The following is a 23675-nucleotide window of genomic DNA, read 5'->3' as shown; positions in this document are numbered from 1 at the left end:
GCCCCCGGCGGGGACCTGCGGAGGAGGTGCCGGGCGGGAAGGAGCCCGCGCGGCGGAGAGTCCGGAGGCGGCCGCCGGCCCCGCGCGCCCGGGGGCTTCCAGAGTTCCCGTCGCTGGTTTTCCTCGAGTGTTCGCTGGAGCGGGCACAAGACAACGTTCTTTCCCCACTTCCACCAAGCTCAGGCCGTAAGTTACCCTAGAACTAAAAAGTTTGTCCGATTTCAGCTCGCCTCAAGTCTAAAGGGCTGTCAAGAGCTGCCCAGGGAGGTGGTGGAATCACCTCCCCTTCAGGGAAAGACTGGATGTGGCACTTAGTGCTATGGTCTAGGTGAGAAGGTGCTGACCGGTCAAGGGTTGGACTCGAGGATCCCAGAGATTTTCTCCAACCAAATTGATTCTCGTGATTCTGTGATAAACCAGTGCAGTCTAGCAGCATCAAGAGCACAGTTACACTTTACCACAAAGCAAACTCCAGTCCTAAAATCCAGGGATTTTAAAAACCTCAAAGCACTTTACATATAGAGAAAATACGGGTTTTTGTGCAGGGCGGCGACAGAGACCCCTGCCACCTTTGCACCAGTTGCTGTGACAGACCTTGAACACAGGAATGGGCAATGTAGTCCCCTATTTAACAGGAAGCATAATCCATAATTAGCAGAGTTTGATTTTTTTCCCCCCAGTGCTTATAAAGTTTCTCAGCTGCTTTAAATAATTCCAGTAATATCCATGGAATTGGGCTGCTTTTGAGCAGTGGAGGCTCAGCTCCGACAGAGATCCATGGAAGTACACGAACATAAAGGGTAAATGAGTTACATGGGAGGTGATGCTCTGCAGGAAATTTGTCACAGACCTGCGAGCTCTGGTGTGGTACTGATGGACTCCTTCATTAACTTCTCCCTAATGCACACCTTGCTGCTCGTGCTAATTGTACAATCACAGATGCTCTGAGTACACAACAGCGATCTCTGTTTAAAAAACATTGCTTCTGAAAGGAACGCTTCTTAAGGGCCTACATTATTATTCAAATTGATGCCGAGGATGATGTAAAGAAGGGAGCTGTTCAACAGCACTTCACTGATCTTTCTACGGCAACTTGTATCAGTCTCATTATGCTGTTTATACACACACAGTGCGATGCCGTCCCATTGGTATTACACTGCTAATTGGAATTACTACTTTCAGAAAGAAAAAGTCAGTTTAAAGGCCAAAAGAGAAGCGTGGTTGTAAAGTACACCACAGCATTGCTTTCTTTACCGAGGTCCATTGGATTTATAATTACAAATCCATTCTAACCTGTCAAAGCATTTATCAATGTATTTAATCAATACAGTACTCTTACACTGCTCTTTTGCTGTCAAGTTTCACAAATGAATACTGTCCTAACATAATGAAAATAGACTGCATCTGACATAAACCCACCTGAAATGACTTCTAGGAAGGTTCCAGCCAAGGTTGGAGTGGCCACCTGCTTCATTCTTTCCAGCCACCCCAGTGTTTCCCTAGATAGGCATGAAATTACAGGTTTGTGGCGTGTGCCAAACTGGGGACTTATTCTAGAGTTTGACTGAAATGCAACTATGTGACCTTTACTTTATAATAAACACAAGCCATAAATTTTGCAGATATTCGAGGAGAGGATCCTGGAAAGTAGGAACAGACAGAAAATCTTGTGGTTGCTATGATTCTGAGTCTCTGTAGATCAAAGATTGTTCTCTTTCCTTCTGTTCTTTTTCTCTGGTTTAGCAATAGGTAAGCTAAGAATGTCTGCAACAAATACCTCTGTTGTGATTTCTGCTGGAATTTCTTCAGTCAAAGCTGCTGCACCTGTAGAGCAGTAACAACAACACAAGACACAGAGAAGCAACGTAAAAATGGCTTTCCAGTAAAATTTATAAGCAGCAAGAAGTGAATGAAATGTTTTTAAAGATGTACGAAGGGATCATGACAAAGTGATGGTTTACTAGCTTGATACTTTGTGTGTTTATATCAGGGATTAAACCTGTGTGTCTCACCTTGCAGCAGGTCCCTGCCTCAGAGGAGTCACGAGACAACTTTTACACTTGGTCGATTTGATGTGATTTAGGATCCTGAGGGATCCAGGGATTTCCAAGTTGCTTTGCAGCACCAGGCAGCTCCCTTCGGGAGCGGCACCTTTGCTGCATGCGGCCCATTGCCAGTGACCCTAAACAGATGCTGTTCCAAACTGGTGGGGACTGGGACATGAACTGTACAAAAATGCAGTTCCAGTTACAATGGGCAATTAAATACAGCCGCTTGGCTCAAATCAATGCTATAATTTGCTGTTCCAGACTGGTGTAGACTGGGACATAAATTGCAGACAAATGCAGTCGTTACCAACAGCTCTGTTACAATGGGCACTGCGTCCTGGGTAAAATCAGCACTGGGATTTCCCTGTGTGTTTCTAATTTCAGTTCCAGCCAGCAGATAAACAGCAATGTAATCTTGTCAGGCCCCAGTTATAGTTCATTGTCCATTTATTTTTAGATACACCCATGTAATTGCTGCGTGGATGAAGGACAGTCTGTAGCTCTGTGACTATTTTTGCAATCCCATCTGAGCAGTTTTGACAGCTCTTGGCCTAACAGGGTAAATGGGTTTGAAATTTAAATTATTCCATCTGGGAGTTGAAACAATCCTGCTTCTGTGCTGTGTGGAATGCTAATCCCGTACCTGTGGGATCACAGGTGTCCGGTTCAGATCCTCCTTCCCTGGGTCTCCTGCCCAGCAAGGTGATCAGACATTCGGCCAGCTCGTCCTCTGTCATCTGCTCCCCTGTACACAACAGAGCAACCCCAGCCCGTGGGTTATGGGGTTGAGAGCACAAAAACTCAAAAGCAACTCAAATTACAAAGTGCATGAATTAAACAGGACAGTTCAAAGGAGGATCTGGCTTCTCTGAGATACACACATTGCCAACCAAAACACGTGATCCCAATGCAGGAAAACGTTGATCCTAAGGAAAATTGCTCTTCCCTATGGCATTTTGGGAAAAAATGTCAGTCAAAGGGAGAAATTCTGATGCAGACAGCTCTTTAAGATACATTGCAGTTGCAGGGGCTTGAGCTTCTATTCCCACTGGAGAATTCCTGGCACAGATCACAGTCCATGTAGCCATTTTCATGCAGGCGAGAAAGAGGAAGGTGGAGAAAAGTCTTGATTTAGTATCTTGAAATAACATGGACATAGCACTTGTTCCCGATTAGTGGTTGGCTCATGCCCTGGAGCATGAGGTTATAGATCTGTTATGAAACTGTTCTATCTGATGTACCTATTTATGGATGTTCACACCATCTGTATAAATAGCTAACCTTTCTCACACTGGTTGAATCCTTGGTTTCCAAGGATCTTTGTGGCAAGGAGTCTTGCCAGGTGATGTACTGACAAGTACATCAGTAAACCAGCATTTCCCTTTACCTGTTTTAATGCTCAGCTGCGCTTTTACACCAGAAGTAAGACAACAGAAGTTTGTTATTAACACTCTATGGCACTGGCACAAGCATATGAACACCCACATTTACAGTGTTCTCCCTGATTCAGCTCAACCAAACCATCCAGTCTTTCACACAGATTCAGCCCAGGACCAATTTCATCCCTCCTCTCTTGTCTCCCTTTTATCAATTTTATACTACTTTTCCAGAGCCTGTGTGACTGGAAGAGAGAACAGCAATTCAGATAAGGGCACACTGGGAGAAGGATACATTTTGCCAAGATCCGTACTTATCATTTAACAGCCAAGATACCTCAGGCCAGGAGAGATTTCCAGAGCAGTAAAAGAAGCACAGCTGGGACAAGACATGTGATTATTCAATTTAAAATCTTAAGGCAGATGGGTCCTCACGCCTGCCCTGGTTACCAGGCTATCGTTCTGTAATAATTTCTTGCTACAGTAAAAAAGTTCTGAAATTGCAGGCAGAACTAGCAAGCATAAAACTGATATTAGAAACAAAATAACTCACCTCTGCACTGAAGCAGTGACAGGAAGTCTCCTGTGTCAATAACTTTGTCTCCCTTCTCATTATCGTAACCAAGAACCTGAAATGCTCGTTGTATGGTTTTCATTGACAAGCCAAGTGCAGGTCGATGATTTATGTAAAGTTTGATAAAATCCCCTAAATTGATTTTTATCACTTGTTCTCCAGTATCCGCATACTTGCTGAATTTTACCTCATTTATCATTTCTTCAATCTAAAGATCAAGACAAGGCAGATTGTTACATGTTTTATTTTGAAGAGCGTTGGGCCAGTTTCCGATCCCGTGAATGCCAATGTCCCCTAACCGCGCGTGTGTTGGTGCCATGGGTGCCATGACCACATCCCAGTAGGAAGCTGCACTCAGCAGCTGAGGGTGGGCATGGCAAACAGTTACACACCTGCTGACAGGACAGTAGTAAGTTAAAATGGGGGTTACACATAACACAGTCATTTTGGATTTCCTCTCTTGTGACAGGCACTCAGTGACCCTGCAGCTGTTACCGGCACCTTTGGCACAGCTGTGTCTCCGCTCTGGGACAGTGGGCAGGCAAACCACAAACCAGTAAACACACCATCCTTGCTCTTGGAGCACACACATGAGGGTCCTTACAGAACCAGGCTGCACAACCTGGCTGGCATTAGAAATCTTATCTTCCCCTGCTCTGACCTGTGTCTGGGGTGGTTCTGGTGCTGCACAAGCCAAATCTGAAATGTGCTCAGTGGGGCTGACACCCTGCACTGCTGGATCACTTACTCTCCTCTCAGACAAACAGGCAAGCACTGGCTGTGCTGGATACCAGTGGTTTTCCTGAAGTCTGGTGCTGTGAGTCAGTCCAGTTGGCAGCTGTGCAGATGTGTGTCCAAAAGGCAGCATCTGCTCCATGCCTTCATTGTACTCGCAGCCCCTTCAGAGATACACGGGCACAGAGAAACACTGGGAGAATTCCCCGTGCCAACACGTACCAAGCGTGCTGCTCCCCGGGAAGGGAAGCTGATGCAAGATCTCCCCAGGGAGGACTTTGCATTCAGCCTTGGGCCTTTGTCCTGGTGTCACAAGTTTTTCCACTGAATGAAGCCCGGGGAAGAGGGAAATCTCAGCCTTATATTTTTCCTGTAGTGAATGTCATTTTCACTTGGCTCTGGCTGATCTGGGATTAGGTTTTATATCAACCCCACTGAACTACAAAAGAAAAACACCAATTCCCAAAAGCTCTTCTAGTCAGCCCAAGCTGCCTTTTCTCCCTCCTGCTTTTCTTTTATTAAAACACGAGAGAGAGAGAGAGATGAACCTTCTCTCTGGATTTATTACTGATTTTAGGTTGCCTGGTTTCACAACAGCTCAGCACCTCTGTTTCCATGCCTGAAATGCTGTTTATATTTTAATTTGGGGAAGTTTGGGACATTATCAGTTATTCTTCCAGAGACATTTCCCAAGGGAATATGTTCTCTGTGTCCCCAAGATGCAAAAATGCAATAACCCAAGGAAAAGATCTAACACAATATGAGGAGATAACACCTCAACTTGACACCAGGGCAAAGCAGCCCCAGCTCAGACAAACATCTGCTGGTTGTGGGGGCTCCAAAGTGAGTCAGTTTGCTGGCGGCTGTGGCGAAGGTCCTGCCTTCCATCTGGCTCTCGCAGCGGAGCATCCTTGGGTAGATGGGATGGCACAAACTCACAGCACTGCCTCAGCAGCGTGTGGGTTCCTGTGCCATGGCAGAGATGAACACAGCCTCCCCCACGGAAAGACCGAGGGAGCGCAGTGATGCACCGCTGCCCTCGGGAGAACCCCTCCTGCCGTGACAGGCTGGAGCTGGGGCTCAGAGACCGTTATTCAAATCTCCTTGCTTCAGATTCAGTCATGCCAGGTTACACATTACCAAATGAGGTTTGTATACATACAAACTGCCTTGGAGAAACAGCCACACAAAGGGGAAGAAGCAGCACCCTTATTAAATGAGTTCTCTCTGCTGTAAAATTTTGACCCTGAGGTTGCCCTGTTGAACAACTATGAGCTGTCAGGCTCCAGGTTTGTTCAGCCTTCCCTGCAGTTGCCCAACTTGCTAGCAAGGAAAATTTTGAGGAATTTGCTGCCAGATTCTGACTACTACTATATTTATGCAGATCAGATAAAATACACTGAAAGCCAATAAATATATTCTAGAGCCATCCAGCACAGCAATGGTCAGAATCTGGCCCTTAGAACACTTGGGAGGTGCAGTCAGTCTTGCTTTTTCTTCTTTTGAAAACAATAAAAACAGCTGACCAACCTCTTCCTCTGATGGATAAAATCCTATTGCTCTCATTACAGAAGGAATTTCCTCCAAGGGAATATGTGTTGACACCTGTCTCTTCTCCATTGTATCGATACCTTGGCTGCACAGCTGTACGTAGTAAAAATAGTCCTCCAGTTCCTGCCAGGGATTCAAACAAACACTGCAAATTTCAGTTACCAACAGGCACGGAAGATAAGGCTCCTTTTAGGGTTTACTAACAGGCATATCAATGAGATTGCTGTTAAAGGCGAGTTGGACAAAACATAAAGAAATGTCAGGCCTGTATAAATTAAACTCCAGCCAGATGTGGCCAGACAGCATTCACGGTGAGCATAATTACCCTGAAGAATTCCCCTTCTCTGCCACCATTCAGGAGGTTGTAGAATGGGATCAAGTCCTCCCCACCCAGGAATGCAGCAGCATCCAAGGCACTGGCAGAAGTGGAGAAAAGAAGGTACAGGAAGGGTTCATGTGAGGAGAGCCTTCACGGTTCCCTTTCTAGTCGTTCACAGACACTTTCAATAAATAAAATCCCTGGGCCTGAGAATTCAGGAAAGAAAAGCACTGCCTTGAACCCTGTGCTATTTTATCATCAGCTGCACTTCTACAGCATATTTCATACCCAGGTTTTACATACAATAGCACAGTGTGGGAATTAATTATTACTGAATGGTCCTCTTGTTGAGTGGAATGAGTACAGGGCTTGGAGCCAGGAGCTTTTCCATGGACTTGAACTTGGTGTCTGGCATTTGGCTTTTCTGCTTCCTTATAGAGACATTGAGAGAGATGAATTAGCTAGATCAGCATTTTGAACATGCAGAGAAGGCTGGGACTTGGTGTTTGCAATAAACCACACAACTCCCTGTTCCTTGATCTAACACATTTTTCCCCAATAACTCAGTGCAATCCATTACCCGACTTCCTCTGCCGTGGCGGGCAACGGAGTCACAGGTGCAGTTTGCATTAAACTGAAAGCGCCTGAGTAGCCACCTCTTTGTTTCAATTTCATAGGCAGTTGGAGCCAAAAGAATCCCTTTGGCTTGTGCAGATATAATAAGAAACCAAGCCTGGCAGTGCAATCATGGCATAGCACTGCCACATAATACCCCACGCCTGGCAGCAAGGCTGCAGCTTTCACACACACCTCTGTAGTGCTGCTTCCATGGGGGTTTTTTTGCAAGCTTCATGCTTTTTTCATAATTAAGTTATTTGGGTATTAAACACAGTGGAGATGCACAAGATGCCAGAAGCAGCAATAAAATGATAATTAGCTCATCAAGAACTTCGCTCCAAAAACAAATTACATAGAAATTCAGTGTTGCCTGGACTCTGGCCAACCATTATAAAGAAGGATCATTTATATTCTATTGCCTTCCTTAAAATGTCGCTTATCCTGACCCCCGACTGTTTAAGCCACACAAAGTGGAAAAGAAAATAAATAAACCCGTTGCTTTCCCACCCAGGTTTCCTTTGTTCTGGCACATGAAGGTGAGCTGGCTTGGCACCCCTTGGGCTTTCCTCAGAGCGAATGGTACCTGCAAAATGTGTTCCTTGCAGGACCAGCAGGGTCTTAACCACAAAATCTTGGTCCTAGGAAGGTGAGGGGCAGTGGTGTTTCCCAGGTGCACACCAAAAGGCAAACATAGGAGCAAGGGCTAAAAGCCAGCTCCCATGGAGTTATTTCCCAGAAACCAGGAGACAGAGTGCTCTGTGCTAGGAGGGTGTTGCACAGGATTTGAAAAAGAGAAAACCAAACCAACACAAACTGAGGGAGACCATGCCACACTATCCTAACTCTGCCATGTACTAAGCTCCCTTCCCAGTCCCTGAAGTGTGAAGTGGTTCCATGCTGGGCTGGAAGCCTTCATGCCATTCACAGCTGCCTTGCTCCCTCTCTATGTACAAATGTACCTACCGGGCACCTGCAGCCGTGAGGGAAGAGCCTCTGCCCCACAAATGTATTCCAACGAGCAGCTTTGGTCCTTGATGTGCCAAGAAACCAGTATATCTATCCTGCCTCTGCTGTGTTACCCCCCTGCCACGTGGGAGCACATCTGGCACCACTGCCCAAGGGATCTGGCAGAGGGAAACCTGCAGAGGATGGCGTAAGAAACCTGGCAGGATTCATCGCTGCTGCTCTGGGCCAGAGCCTGGAGATCCTCCTTTGTTAAAGCAGCCTCCACTCTTCCAGCCACCCCATTTACTGCAGGCCATTTATTCATGTAAGCAAAGCTTTATAGGATGAAGGTGGCTTGTCCTAAATCCAGTCTTCAAATGCAGGGGGGATTTCCCAGCAAATTCCTATCCCATTTGGAGAGCAGACAGTTTTGTATCAGCAGCTGCCCTGTGTGCTCCTCCTGCAGCAGCCAGTGCTGCTCTTCTGGTCCCTGCCTAACCCTGACAATCTCCCATCATGCTGGCCAGGCCACAGGGGCCACAAAATCCTCTGCCCAACTTCTTACCATTTGGGCACCATTTCCCAGACCGTTCCCCTCCTGTTTCAGCTGCCACCCCACAGAGCTGCTTGGGGCCCAGTGGGTTGACCAAGTAGCTGTGGAAAGCATTAACAAGATTCCTTTCCCTTTCCTGCCATAACTCACGGTAGGTTGACCTTCCATTTCATAAAAGTGCGCTCCTTCCCCCCGGCTGTAAAGATGTAACGCCCGTCATGGGAGGTGGCAAAGTCAGAGGCACCGTCTGGGTGGCAAATGAAGGCTGAGGACTTGTGGGGGTTGCCATCGACAGGCAGAATCTGCAAGCCCACCTGGAAGGGAAGAGGGAGTCTGGGAGGGCTGGGGGTCCCATTGGGGCAATGCCACATCCTCTTCCGCAGGAGTTCTCTCAGCTCTCAGGCAGGACCAGCCTACATGTGGTTTCATCTCCAGTGAAATTCCCAAGGGACCACCAGCTCTGCAAGTGGGGGCTCTTGTACATCTGGGCAGCTGGGGCTCCATACCTTGTCCTTTGTAATGTACACCAGGTAGTGTTGCTGGGGGTCCGCAGAGCTTGTCCTAGGGAGGATTTGTATCTTCTCCAAGGGGGAGCCATAGGTTGGTCCCAAAACGGTCTTTCTAAAGGCAAACAACATATTTATCCACTCTAGGCCACCCAAAACATTTTGCCCCTCTGAACAGCTGTTGTGTGTGAGGATGGGTAGATATGGGAGGTGTGCAGAGGCTTTGTGCTGAGGCTGAGAGGATAGGACAGGGTCCCTGGCTAGAAGGAACTACACTGGGGCTCAGAAATTAATTTAGTGCTCAGGGATTATTATGCTTTGCTCATGTGAACTCCTGTCTCTTTATCTGATGTCTAACTGCTGCATCTCAAGTCCAACATGCTGAGCAGACCAAGACCCAGCTGCAGCCACAACCTTGCTAAATGACACATCAGTGAACAGCAGAATGGGCATAAGAGTGGAGTGACCTGAAGGCTCTAGATTTACTAGAGCCTTCCCAAGATCTGCATCACAGATGGACAATCCCATGCTCATGGGTGGGAGTATGGTGGTTATTAGACCAAGGATCAGGAGGAGGTTCCCAGGCAATGGCAGGCCTGAATCAATCCTCTACCTGCACATTTTGGTTGTCACATTGTAGAGCTTCATTTTGTAGCAGCTGTTGGCAGTGAGGAAAAAGGACTCGGTGCTGAGCTGTGGGTACCAGGCCAAGCACAGGGGCACCGCAGCCTGCTCCAGCCTGTCCCTGTGTGTGACCACCAAGTGGTCCTTGATGCTGCTGTTCAGGTCATATTCAACCTGGAGGAAAGACAAGGAAACACAGCAACTCCCCTGTGGTCTGCCAGCACCCTTGACCTTGTGGAATCACTGGGTTTGCATCTCCTGGAGAAGCCACAATAGGAGAGCCTCAGTGCCGAGACCAGTCTGAGAAACAACCCCCAGCAATGGAACTGGTGAGGAGAGAGTTGGGAGCCAAGGAACCAAACACGGAGTCTCCTCTGATGGCCTTGTCCAGCCCCACCCCTTTAACCACAAATCATCTCTGTCCTTTAAACTTTCACATCAACCCACCAGCTGCCGGTCCTCCCCGAGGCTCAGGAGCCTGGGCTCGTTGCTGTCCGAGTGGACCCCAAAGAGGATGCTCCGGATGGGTTTGTAGTGGGAGTCCAGCCCTGCCAGGTGTTCCCAGCATCTGCTCCCATTCTGCAGGACTCTCTTGTAAACAGTCACTGAATGATTCTCATCCTGCAACAACAGCACAAAGGTCAATGAGCCACGATCCCCGCACACATCCCCTGGCTGGCAGTGGGTTACTTGGTGTGTCCCCTCTAGGCTTAGCCTGGCCCTTTCTGTTCTGGAGTCCCACCAGGATGTTTGGAGTCACTGCCAGGATAAAGCACTGGGCTGGACCCATTTGGGCAGCTGCTCTCAAGAGAGCACCACAGAAATCCTCAACCTGGCGGGAGCATCTGAGCCATTCCCTGCCATGCTCATGTAGAAAAAGGGCAGTAAATGAATTTCTGTGATTCCCTAGAAATCACAAGGAAGATGCTTCCCACTGCTGTGCTCTGGCACACGTGCAGGGAAGGGGAATCTTTTTCTTTGTAGAGATCAGCACCAGTTGCTACAACCTCTGAGTCAAACTGCTTCAAGCTGCCTCTACACTTCTATATCGAGACATGGGATCGAGGGAGCAGCTCTCTCACAGAGCACCAGCCAGAAGGAAATCCCTGCTCCAGCCCTTTCTACAGATGGATGCAGAGCTAGGATTTGTCACTAAAGTTAGGAACGGGGCGCTGCCAGCAGCGGGTCTGCGGAGCCACTGTGACTGGTGACGTTTTTACAGAGTGACTCTTCAAGCCAGGAAAAGCACTTCGGAGTCAGGAAGCCCCAGGGGAGGAACAGCTCTCTGCCTTGCTCACTCTGCATTTCAGAGTCACCAAGCCCCAGGGGAGGGACAGCTCTCTGCCCTGCTCACTCTGTGCCTTGCAGGATGGCCGGCAATTCCCAGTCCCTCCCAAAGCTGCCCCAGGAACAGCGCATGTAAATCACCGAGCGGAAAAAACAAGCTTACAGCAGTTGCGAGGTACTTGGAATCGTAAGAGAAGCTGATGTGAGTCACAGGACCTTGCGAGAACTGGAATTTTTCGCAGATGGACTGAAGGGAAATTGCATCAAGGATGTAAACGCTTCCATCAGTAAAACCAGCAGCCAGCAAATAACCTGGAAAGCAGATCAGAAACGTCTCACGACACCATCACTCCTCACAGGAAAGCCAGTGCTTGGCTTGGGGAGGTCACAGGGCTGCGATACCTTCAGGGTCATAAGATAAGCACTGGATGCCAGCCTCAGAGAACATCCTGCTAACGAGGTACTGGGTCTCCTTGTAGTCCCACACCTTCAGCAGCCCACAGTGACTCCCCGCAGCCACGAGTGGCTCCTGCGGGTGGCAGGCAATGGCATTCACAGCTTTCTTCACCTCTTTCATGATTCTTTCAAAGTTTGTGCTGTCTGTTGCAACATGGAACATGGTTGCATCAGAGGTTGAAAGGATAAAGTTCCTGTTTAGTGTGAGAGAAACAGAATTCGATGAATCAGACCAACTGGCTCATGTCCCTCCAAGCTATATTACACATCAGTCTCTTTTTGGCAAGTTAGTTGGACAATCACTTATATTTTGTGATACACAATATGCAAATGCTCCTTGACCTGGAAGGCAAGTGGCACTTTGTATTCATGACCTGGGAAATGGCCATGGGAAGACACTGGAGTCAGTTCCATTTTCTACTTGGCTGGGCAAGCCAGAAGATGAATGACATCTGGGGAGCTCCTGCCATTTGCAAGTCACTGGTGTGTGAGATAGACAAATGAGCAATTGCAGATACTCTGAATGGGCTTTTCACGTGTCTCCACACCACCATTGTCAGTGGCTCCACGTTGACCGCGCTGCCATGGCCAAGGTCGGAGGGCAGTTTCAATCCCTGTCTGTTCACTCAGCCACGCTGACCAGCACGGCAGAGAGGTTTCACTGTGTGACTGGTGATGTGTGGACAGCTGGGTAATTATTCACATTACAGCACAAACGTGTATAGTTTCAGTCTGCCTGATAGAGAGTCTGGGCCCAGGAAAAGGGACAAGAGAGGATCACACAAAATCCCAGACTGGTTTGAGGAGAAAGGAACCTCAAAGATCATCTTGTTTCAACACCTTCCACTAGACCAGGTTATTCCAAGCCCTGTCCAACCTGGCCTTGAACAATTCCAGGCATGGGGCATCCACAGCTTTTCTGGGCAACCTGTGCCAGGACATCACCATTCTCACAGTGAGGAATTTCTTCCTATATTCCATCTAACCCTGCCCTGTCAATTTTAAGCCATTCTCCCCTTGTCCTCTCACTCCATACCCTTGTCCAAAGTCCCTCTCCAGCTGTTTTGGAGCCCTTGAGGAACTGGAAGGTGCTATAAGGTCTCCTTGGAGCCTTCTCCAGGCTGAGTCTAGGAGCTGCACAGACAGACACAAGTGGGGAAGCACAGCTTCTTTGCCAGCTGTTCCATCACGGCCACCAGTTTATGCACATCTGGCCCAGGCACTGATGGACTCTGCACCTCTTGCGTGCCTTAGCTGGGCTCTCCTCCAGCCATTCCTAATCCCACCACCCTCTGGGATGAGCTCAGGCCCTCCCCTTTGGTTTTCTGCCTTTTGTGCTGCCCAGAGCAGCTACAAGTGGCAGGAGCTACAGCAGTGACCCAGGAAGAGGCATGAGACAACAGAGACCAACAGGGAAACCAAACCATCCTCCAGGACACTGCTCCAGGCTGGAAAAGAATCTGTCCCACATGGCTCATTGGAAAACACGTGTGGCTAAGAACAGACGTTGCCAGGAAAGCTGTAACAGGAGTGACAGACATATGGTTTGCAGGCTGGATGGAGACACACAACAGCTTCATCTGGCCTGCAGACTCCCTATAAATCCTCACAGGCACAGCTACGTCACGCAGAGGGACAGAGAGGAGCTGGTGACCGGTCAGTGTGGTACAGCCCTGCGCTGGCGCCATGGCCCCAGTTAGCTTGCCAAGCCATGATAAAATCCAACTGGATATAGCCATCCCTGGGAGGGGCTTAAGGGGGGGATTAAGGGGCCCAGTGAGAGCTGGAGGCTCAGCATTACTACTGCCTGGTGTGCCGGGTACGTGACAGAGAAGCTGATCATCGCCGTGCCTGCACTAACGCCATGTCTGCGCCAAGGCATCACCTCAAGCTCAGAATCTGGGATGTGATGGAGCCTGCCCACACTCCCTCCCTGTCCTGCCCAGAAGCCTGAGCACAGGGTTGAAACCTGCTCCAGACCAGGCAGAAGCTCATGGAGCAGCTCTCACTGACCTCCTCCCCAGTTTTGAGCTGCAAGGCAAACACAGAAGAGCTGGGTTCGTAAAGAGACACTCACCTGGTGAGAAAGGGCTTGCTGCTGTCTGGGGAGGCACCGGGAGGATCACGAAGGATTGTGGAGAACGAGATGGACCGGATGGGACCCACTTTGTCATGGCTGTAGATGGTGAGGAGCCGCAGCTGCCCATCATAGAATTTAACCTGCCCTTTCACATCACCTGTGACTACACAGCTGCAAGGAAGGGGAAGTTCTTAACCAACACACTGACTGACAACTCCCAGATATTTCTTGAAGGGCATCCTTAGGCGGAAGCAAATCTCTTCCCCACTTCTCTGCACAAGCACATGAGCAGAGCCCTGCACAGTTGTTCAGGAGAAAGCTGGGGCTGTGCAGAAACCAGCAGCTCTGCTGTGACCCTACCGTGTCCCTGCCGTGTCTCTGCCGTGTCTCCCGGTCCGAGGCTGTGGCGGCGTTTGGTGGCTGTCTGCTCCCTCTGCCGGTAGCGGCCAGGAGGCTGAGCCACTGTCTGAGCTACCCCAGCAGAGCTGGCATCTCATCACCACGACTTTTCAACCTTGTTTCCACCCCCAGCCAAATCCATTGCTGGAAAATTACTCATAAACCACCAGCACTTTCCTGCATGAGTGACCATGCTGCCAAGTGACTTAAAACTCCAACATTATTTCTGCCACTACTACAGCTGAGGTACCCAAGGACTACAGCTACGGAAAAGGGCTGCCCCGTTACCTCTCCAACACTTTGAGCACGGTAAGACTCTCCTTCTGCATTGACACCACTTTGGTGGCTGTTATTCCGTGGGGTTTGGCTGGCAGTTCCTCGGGGAGAGTGCGGGGATTGTCCATGTCCCACACCACCAGCTTCCCGGCTGAGGTGCCCGTCAGAGCTTGGGCGTTGTTAAAATGGAAAACTGACTGGCTGAACTGTCCCACCAGGCACTTGAAGGTCTGTGGAGACAGCAGCCAGGCCGTGTTTTCATCCCAGAGCTGGCTCTGCCCTTCTCCAGCAGAGAGGTTTCTGCTTGGTCCTCATGACATTCCCTCCCTGCCCCACAGCAGGACAAGAGGACAAGAGCCTCAGGAGAAAATGCAGCGGGGCACCTTGGAGAGAGAGCCCTGCTTGACCTCAGCTCAGGCAACCCAACAGGCTTGTCCCTGTCCAAGGGGGACAAGCTGGGGACATGGCCACCGTTTTTGCTTGAGGGGATGGGGAGGGACAGTGCTGCTGCAAGCAGGAAAGCCAAGAGGGTAACATACTGTGGTCCCTCCCTGCTGTGCTCACCTGGTTGCTCAGGAATGGTGCCCTGTACTGCAAACCTGCATCATCCTGGGGAAAGCAGAGAAAACATCCAGGACAAGGATTTTGGAATCGAGCTCTGCAGTGCCAGCGTGTTCCCTCCCCACCATCTGGGCACTGGCCCCACACTGTGGTGACCAAAGCAGGGCTCCTGGGGCAGAAAGGCTCCAAGATCTTCCAGAGAGCATGAAACATCCTCTCCTTCCGCCTGCTTCTCTTCCAAAAGCTGCTGAATGGCACAAGGCCCATGGGAAAGCAGGAGTGGGAGAGGTGAAGAGCATCCCTGCCACAGCAGCTGGGCCTCACCAGTGTGGGAGTGGAGGGAGGGTGATACTCTGCCCAGACCACTTTGGGATCTGGCAAGGGCAGGGAGCAGGGTAGGGGGATGGGGGCGAGGGCAGGGACAGATCTGCAGTGTGTGACCCAAGTTGTGGACAGACACCTGGCCCCAGAGTTTCCCCGTCACCTCCTTTCTGGCACCCGAAACATGACTTCCCGTGTCCCTACTTACCCACAGGTAAAATATCACCTGGGTTTTGCTGTTGCTGACAAACTCCTGGGGATTCTGAGGGTTAAAAATGACATAATCCTGAAATTCAAATGTGAGAATCACATTAGCACCAAGCTGAGCACTGCTTTCTGCTTATTCTTCCATGCAGAACAACTGCTTTTATTCAGAACCACCTCACCAGCTGCACTGAACTGAAAACAGAGGGCACCCTGTGCCTGTCAGGTATCAGAGGAACAGGGATAACCCCTTGGGATGCTCTGCTGCATCCGGGTGCTCCAGGGATGGGGTGTGATCCTGCCTCCCACCCCCAGCTGGCACCCACCAGCAGCCCCATGCTGGATGGGGACATGGGGGCACAGGGGGGAGCAGGTGAGGATGGGGCTGCCTGGTCCAGCCCCTCCGCCCTCCTCAGCCATGGTCACTCACCTGATGCCCAAACTCAGGCTTCAGCTCTGTGCTGCACATGGGTTTCTCTGTGGGCAAAGTCCATCTCCAAACACAAACTTTCTAGAAGAGAAGGGAAGAAAAATCCAAGGAACACTTGTGGCTTTCTGGGAGGTTGGGGGAGCCAGGTGAGTCCCATTCCCCACCCACTGCAGGGGATGGTGTGGCCTAAAAGACTGGAGCAGGGTAAAACCCGGCACAGACTGGCAGCAGAAAGCTTAATTTCAGGAAATAATGCTAGAAATTGCTTAGATGAAAGTGATGAAGTCAGAAGCTTTTATAACAAATTAAGATCCATTTTCTCAACTCTGCAGCATTCATTTTAATGAAATCCAGGTCTATCTTCTAATGGCTCAGCAAAAACAAGCCATCACTCTGCAAACCCGCTCCCCTCTCTCCTGCTCTCCCCATCCAAATTCCCACCTCCCCTGTGCTGCACTGCAAAAAACTTCCAGGTCTATATCCTGCAAAGCTATGGAAGAGGAGATATTCTCTTCACCTGCACAGTACCAGCACTAATGGTCACCAAATACTTGGCATCCTGGGAAATGGCAATGGCACAGACCCCGTCCTCCGGATGACTCTCGAAGATGGTGCGCACGGGTACCCTACGGAGCAGAGACCCCATGGGTGCTCCTGGCAGCACAGGGGGTTCAAGGCAGTCACTTGGCAAAGTCTGTGGCACAACCCATCCACCCACCCTGGTCTGTGTGGAAGGAGAGATGGAGGGAGGGAGGCTGCAAACACTGGTGCTGCCACAGGCTGGTGGTGCTCAATGTCCCCTCCATCCCTTCCTCCTAAGTAAATGGCACTGGGAAACAACTCACCAGGGATCTCCATCACATCATGAAGATGTGATGTACTTAGTCTGGGAGAGCTCAGCCCCATCTCAGTGTCTCATGGGTATGGGTTATATGAGGATCATGAAGGCCTTGGTTTTGGTTCCTTTGCTGCTTTTTAGTCTGTCCCTGTGTTCTCTCATTTTACTCTCAGCTGAGGCTGGAATCAGTCCTGAGTGATTTACTGGACACAGGGGGTTTCCAAAGAGGAGGTTCCTGGGAGCTTACCCAGAGTAGGAGTCCCACACGATGATCAGAGCGTCTGGCCCTCGGTCGGCGGTCGCGACCCAGCGTTTGTCTTCACTCACACACAGGCAAGAGATGACACTTGTGTGGCCCTGGGGGAGGGAAGCAGCAAAATGCCTTGCAGGCTGCAAACCTGGGGCTGTTTTGTCCATACCTTTTGTTTGGGCTGCCTCTGGGTTTGGTTATAGGTGCCCCGTAAGCACAGGGCACCAGAAAAAAAGATGGAGGGAGGGGGTTCAGGAGAAGGGGAGGAGGAGGGAGATGCTCGGCTGTGTGCCAGACCTGCAGGTGGTACTGCTTGTTCCCCAGGATGTCATGGATGACCACTATGTGGGAGGAGACGTACAGGAGCACCCGGTCCTCCCCGTCCATCAGGCTGTGCACGGCCAGGCTGCTGTTGTAGCCAAACACCCAGGACAGGTTCTGCAGGGAAATGGCAGCTCTCAGCAGCCAGGACAAAAAAAGGCACACGAGGTCTGTGGAGTGGTGGAAGAGAGCAGGGCAGGCACGCCAGGTGCAGTGTGGACCATCCTGGTGGCACTGTGCCCGTTGGTACTCACAAGGGGGTGAAGGCTGCTGTCCCTGTTCTTCCGGAACAGCATCCCCGGCATGGCCGCCCACACCAAGCTGGCAAAGCCTTTATGCTGCGTGTGCTGCTCCCTGTAGCCTGAGAGAGGGCTGGAAATGGCTCCCTTGGTCTCAGACAGTGCTGGGGCTGGTTCAGGGGGTCCAGCACCCTCCAGGCATGATGTCCCAGCACTGCCTTCCCCCAGGGTGCCCTGGCTCCCAGCCCAGGTACTGGGCAGGGTGTCTGAGATCCCCATACCTAAAGGAGATGATGGGGGACACATCGGTGGTTCTCCAGTATCCTCTGGTGCTCCTTCCTTCTCCCTGGCAGCAGCAAGGGGATCCTTGAAAAGGGAGAGAGGTTTTGGTGAATGCTGGCTCCTGGGCTGGTCTGGATGGGGACCGCCCTGTGGCTACTGGGAATGAACCCCAGCATGTCTCAGATCCTGGGGGCTCTGTTTCCACTAGGATCTGCCCCAGACCCTGTCTCAAACAGGACTTTCCATGGTACAGCCCTCACCTCCATCTCCTGAGCCATCTGTCTGTCCTGGAACATCTCCTTGGGTTCGCTGCTTAGTGCTGCTCTTCCCTCAGTGGGTTACTCCAGCGTGACTTCACAGGGACCATCCATCCCACACCTCTGCCCTCCTCCCAGGGAGCTGGGGTGTGGAGATGCTCTGAAACACACACACTCTCCCAGATTTGGCTGCACAACGACCTGGAATTGGGCACAGCAGGAGGAAAGGGCACCTGTGAAGCTGGGAAATGGGTCCCAGAGCCTCTTCTCAGCTCCAGTAACACTCCCGCACTGAGCACAAGCAAGCCCAGTACTGCCCGGGTTATTCCAGCCTGAGCGCAGACTCCCTCCCTTGTCTGCCCGCACACCGCGCTGGGCATGGAAATTTCCCTTTGGATGGGGGTTTTGCCACAGTCCCTGTAAGCACAGAGTTGCTCCTGGGCGGCAGCTGGTTCATCTCCGGCTTCACGGGTCTGCATTTGAGCCAACACCGAAACCTTGTGCACAGAAAACTTTCACGGGAGGGGAAGGAGGCCCTGGAAAAAACCCTCCCAGGGCCCCGGCAGGCGGGACGGGAGCTCGGGAACGGCCGCTTGGGAACCGCCGCGGTCGCCGGGTCTCACCGCGCTCACACGGAGCCGTTCCCAAGACCCCTCCTGGGAACCTCTCCAGACTTCGGTGCCTCCTGCTGTCCCGAGGGACCCTCCCGGAGACCCTCCCCGCTCACCGACACAGCGATCTCCGCGTCTCTTTGCCTCTGCGACCGCCGTTCCCAGGCAACGGCCGCACCGGCAGCACCGGCTGCGGCACCGGCTGCACCGGGAAACGCCGGGAGAGGGGGAGGAACCCTCCTCATCTGCACCGGGAAACGCCGGGAGAGAGGGGAGGACCCTCCTCATCTCCACCGGCTGCCAGAAAGAGGCAGCGTTGACCCCCCCGCCGCTCCGTTCCTTCCCGGAGGAGTGAACCCTCAGCCTTTCACCCTGCCCAAACCTAAATCCCGCTCATGCCTGCGACAAAGCCCCTCTGGGCATGGCCGGAGCCCTTGTTCCCCAGGATATCGTCCTGGGCTTAAGAATCTTTACCCGATGCCCCCCACAAGGAGTTGTAGGCTGCTCTGCTCCAATGGCTTCCCTGAGCAGCACAAGCGGAATCAAAGCGAGAAAAATCATCCCCCATCCCCTGGCAGTCCCCCACGGTCCCCAGCTCTCTGCCAGGACGGCCCTTGCACAGCAAACCCACTCCCAAGGATCACTCCAAGCTCTCACTTCACCCCTGCAGATAATCAGCTCCAAACGCTCCCAGCTGTTGACCTCACCCTTGCTGTTAAGCTCAAATATAACCATTTCTAAATTCAATTTGTTTTTCCTTCTGCCCAGAAAGAGCCTCACACCCTGCTGGGAGCAGAAACGAGATTTGTTACCAGCTCCTATTATCTCCCTGACCCGGAGAGGCTGCCCCAAATAATGACTACAAGAGCAGAGAGAGGCAATACTCAGTTTTATTGTTTTGGGAGACTATTTTGAAGTTCAACTAGAAATAAGCTTTGAACAAACAAACCAGTCATTCCTGGAATCCCCTCAGTTTATGCACCTTTGGTGGTTTAGGAATGGTATTCCCCAGTTTACTGTTCCCACTGAAGACACCCCAGACCATGTGCCACCCACCACTCCCCCCACTGCTCCTGGGAATGGGAGGAACAAAATGTAAACCCTGTCCTGGCTGGAACCAGGAAAACACCCCAAAATCAACTCCCGCAAATAAACAAATTTTTTAAAAATTAAAAGAAAAAAGAGAGAGAAGACAGATTAGGAGTGCTTTTATCGTGACTACATAAACTACTAGAAGTTCCAAAAGTAGAATTATAACCCCTATTCCTTACCTCGTTGTCTTAAAATAACTGGGCATTCCAAAAATCCTTTCAGTATGTTCAGTGACTTTAAAAGTTATGGCAACGTGGGGAAGATGCATATCTCTTGTCTGTCATCTACTGTGACAGGCATCAAAAAGTGCTCTAGGACTTTTTAGCATGTATGACATGATATTCAGTGAGGAGTTTTAAAGGGGGAGAAAAAAGGAATGTTCTGTTATCACCAAATAAGAGCATTTCAAGCTCTTTGGAGGTTGTATCAAGTGAGGTTTGGGTCTCTCTAGAGCCTTATTCTAAACTGATACAAGGTGGAAGAGATGAGAAGCCACATCTTGCAGCTCTGCAGGTTCCTCGTGACAACCAATGCAATTCTGAACTGCAGGCAGGCCCTGCTCTGCCAGAACCCTCCAGGCACCAGAGGCCACAGCAACAACACGTAGGGAAGTTTTCAAACCAGATCAGAGTCCAGAAAGCACGCACAAGCTTCAGCTTTATTGTTCTCCAGGCCATGGTCATCTTTGTAAGGGAATGATATTGCAGCTGAAAAAGAAGAGGGTAGAAGGAAATATTAAACGTCCTTTCTCAAACAGGCACAGAAGATCTGACATGGGATAGATCAGACCATAACCCTTCTCCACTGGTTTCCTCTACCAGACAAACCAGCCCCTGAGACCTTTCTCCCTGTGTTCATGGAACTCAATTTTTTGAGTTTGATGGAACTCAATTCCCTTATCCCTGTGCAGAACCAGCAGCCTCCAGCTCCCTGGTGCCCACAGTGGGCATTGACATAGCCCAGGGCTGGCCCTGCTCAGGAAACGTGCCCTGAGCTGGTGAAAGCCTCTTCCCTTCCAGCAAGTAAAACAGCAGCTCACCCCAGGAGACCCTTCCCAGCCCAGCGCTTCGGAGTCAGCCCCACGTGCACCTTTCTACCACTGCGGATCACAGTCACACTCAGGGGTCTCTGAAAGAGAGGTAAAATAAAAAATAAATTCACTTTTCCATCACCAAGTCAACTCTCTTCCTTCTTTTGCTGAAACACCAGAAGAACATTAAGCCCAAGGAGCTGTTCTGCAGCAGTGCCCATTCCCATTCTGGTGACTATAACTGAAAGAAGGGAGTGTTTTGTGTGAAGTCATCTCCAGGAGATCCCCCACTTCCACCATCAACCACAGAGAAGCTGTGGCAGCTTCTCTGGCCAGTCCATGACGCTGGCAGAGCAATGCTGCTGCAGGGAATCCCTGGGGAGAACAAACAACAGTGATGCTCACAGCAAAGAGCACACACCCCCTCAGCTCTTCCATTCATGAGCAAATAGCTCAGTGCTGTGAGAGAACAAGGCTACAACAGCATAGACTGAATCTGACACTGTTTCTGACATGGAAATGATGATTCCAGAGATCAAAGTTCCATAGAAAAAGCTGTGGCTAACAGAGACAGGCAAGAGAATGCAGTCATGCAGAAATAAGCTCACCCCCTCACTGTGCTGCACCACCGTGGCGATGTTCTGCAGGTTTTGGAAGTTGTTTACATTGACAGATCCAAACTCCACAATCTCATCATCAACTTGAAGTCCCTGGACAGAGATAGAAGAGAGATGAGCACCTGCATTCTCCAAAGACAGGTAATATCACAGGTAATAACAGAGGAGCATCATCCTTCACCCAGCCACAAGGAGAGAGATGTGCTACAACACTTCTCACACTCAGGCAAGTGACCATCACTACAGCCTCTCAAAGGCCATAGGGAGAGGTAAGTGTTCATTCCTCTGTTCTGTTTCATGGGAAGAGAAATCCTGAGGCTGGAACGGTCAGTGGGGTGTGGGAGGAGCTGTGTGGTGCCAGGATACAGCTCAGAGAACACCCATCTCATCCCTGTACTGTGACCAGCCCATTCACAGCACATCCCAGCGTGACAAAAGAGAGGGGGTGACACCCTAATCAAGCCCCCAACTTATTCCCACTTATTAACAAGAGACAGAGGAAGCCATGAGCTGTCTGGCTCCAGACAAAGCCTTCCCCACGAGCTGTGCCTGACATACCGAGACACTGGCAGGAGAGCCTGGGGTCACGGCGTTTACTTTGGCAAAGGCCTGGGGCAGGCTCTGGTTCTGGCTCATGGCCTCAGCCAAGGCCTCCGCCTCATCCTTGGCGTGTTTCTCCTTCTCCCGGGCGTGCAGCTTGTGTAGAGCTTCCTCCACCTGCTTCATCAGGGCCTTGTGATCATTCTGCAAACCTGTGGGTGACACCATGAGCGCATGGGAAGCTGTAAAGGATTCCCCCAAAGGACTCTCAGCACCTGCTCCCCTCTGCAGCCATGCAGAGCAGTGCCCTGGCTGTCTCTGATCTCAGCAAGAACCTCTGCTGGTCTATCTGCTGGGGCCTGGTGCCAGCCCAGCAGATGTTTATCAGTAAAAGTCAGACACAGAGAAAACCACCCTACAAATTTTGGTAAACATGCAAAGGCAGCAGGACTGGGAGGCCTATGATCCTTTAGAACTTAGTGAGCAGCTCAAGTCCTCTTTTCATTAAGTCATCTGCTGTCATGTATGAAGAGAAAAACCCATCCTGAAAGTCAGGGCACTGGGAAAGCCTGGGATGAAATAAATGCCGAGCTGTTTCCTACCCAAATTTTATTCCACAAACAGCACAGCAAAGCTTTATTGTGTTTCGCAGATCCCAAATGGCTCCACAGCAGAGGCAGAATTTCAGTGCCGCTGCAGTAACACGCGGACAAAGGCATTTTACTGACTCAGCCCAGGCGGCAGCTCCGAGCGCTGAGCAGAATCACTGGGAAACCGGCTCAGCGCAGCCCTGGGCTCCGGTTCTGAGGAATTACAACGAGGAGATGGGAGTTTGAGAGACTTAAGCGGTGTCACCGCTGTTACGCGGTGCCTGTCCCCGGGCAGAGGCCGGGTGTCTCCCGCACATCCCGGTTTCGCTGGCTCATCCCGCGGGATGGGGGCGCGACCCGGCCCCGCGGCCCCGGGAAGGGCCCCCCGCCCGGTTCCCGTTCCCCGCTCACAGATGATGTTGTGCCGGGCGGTGCGCACTTGGTACAGGTCGATGTCTGCGCGGGGGAAGCCCTCGGCGTCCACCAGCGGCTCGTGCATCCCGACGCCCTTTTGCTGTGAGGGAAGAGGCGGCGGTTGGGAGGGGGCCGGGCCCGCGGGCCCGCACGGCGCCCCCCGGCCCTGCCCTGCCCTGCCCGGCCCTGCCCGGGCACTGACCCCCTCCAGCAGCTCGTAGCACGCCTTGATCTGCGCCTCGATCTCGTCCTTGCGCCGCACCAGCTGCTGGACGTCGCTGACGGTGACGGGGCGGCCCCCGCCAGGCTCCGCCATGGCCGCGGCCGGACGGGAGCCGGGAGGGGCGCGGGGCGGGGCCGGACACGGCCGCGGGCGGGGCAGGGGCGGGCCCAGCGCCGGGGGCCGGGGGCGGCGGGGGCCGTGCCGGGGGTGACAGCGGGGCGGCAGCGGTGGCAATAACGGGGTGGCACAGCCGCGTCAGTGCCTCTGCGGCACACCGCTGTGGCGCTGGCATGGGGTGGCACAGCAATGTCACCGTCACTGGGTCACACTGCTGTGGTGGTGCCGTGGGGTGCCTGTGATGGTGACATGTGGTGGCACAGCAGTGTCACCGTCGGTGAGTTACACAGCTTTGATGGTGACATGTAGTGGCACAGCGGTGTCACCATCACCGGGTGACACAGCTGTGGTGGTATGATGTTACGACCCTCTCCCTGCTGCTGACCCCTCT

General features: G+C 51.4%; 2 protein-coding genes and 1 long non-coding RNA gene across 3 annotated transcripts; 1 reads left to right on the top strand and 2 right to left on the bottom strand.

Moving 5' to 3' along the window:
- Positions 1-1224: 1224 nt before the first annotated feature.
- On the bottom strand, positions 1225-18143 carry CFAP251 (cilia and flagella associated protein 251). The gene is given in 23 exon segments (XM_010398345.4): positions 1225-1708; positions 1711-1824; positions 2692-2793; positions 3978-4206; positions 6264-6407; positions 6610-6700; positions 8870-9033; positions 9226-9340; positions 9839-10023; positions 10297-10470; positions 11300-11448; positions 11539-11786; positions 13670-13843; positions 14360-14577; positions 14912-14956; positions 15438-15515; positions 15864-15944; positions 16381-16489; positions 16949-17058; positions 17249-17389; positions 17527-17633; positions 17793-17877; positions 18054-18143. Coding segments are annotated over 23 exon segments (2931 nt in total). The 5' UTR covers positions 18090-18143; the 3' UTR covers positions 1225-1676.
- Positions 13838-20130, top strand: LOC120410850. Its single transcript, XR_005603184.1, has 2 exons — positions 13838-14380; positions 16875-20130. It is a non-coding gene; the product is annotated as an uncharacterized LOC120410850 (long non-coding RNA).
- PSMD9 (proteasome 26S subunit, non-ATPase 9) lies at positions 19534-23296 on the bottom strand. The gene is made up of 6 exons (XM_039561218.1): positions 23147-23296; positions 22942-23044; positions 21959-22152; positions 21392-21493; positions 20793-20881; positions 19534-20460 (listed from the first exon to the last, which is right to left on the bottom strand). Exons 1-6 carry the CDS (start codon positions 23258-23260, stop codon positions 20433-20435), a joined length of 630 nt encoding a protein of 209 aa, XP_039417152.1. The 5' UTR covers positions 23261-23296; the 3' UTR covers positions 19534-20432.
- Between the last annotated feature and the right edge of the window lie 379 nt (positions 23297-23675).

This window comes from Corvus cornix, chromosome 15 (genome assembly GCF_000738735.6).
Source record: "Corvus cornix cornix isolate S_Up_H32 chromosome 15, ASM73873v5, whole genome shotgun sequence".
Lineage (NCBI taxonomy): Eukaryota > Metazoa > Chordata > Aves > Passeriformes > Corvidae > Corvus > Corvus cornix.
This window is presented reverse-complemented; position numbering and strand designations above follow the sequence as displayed.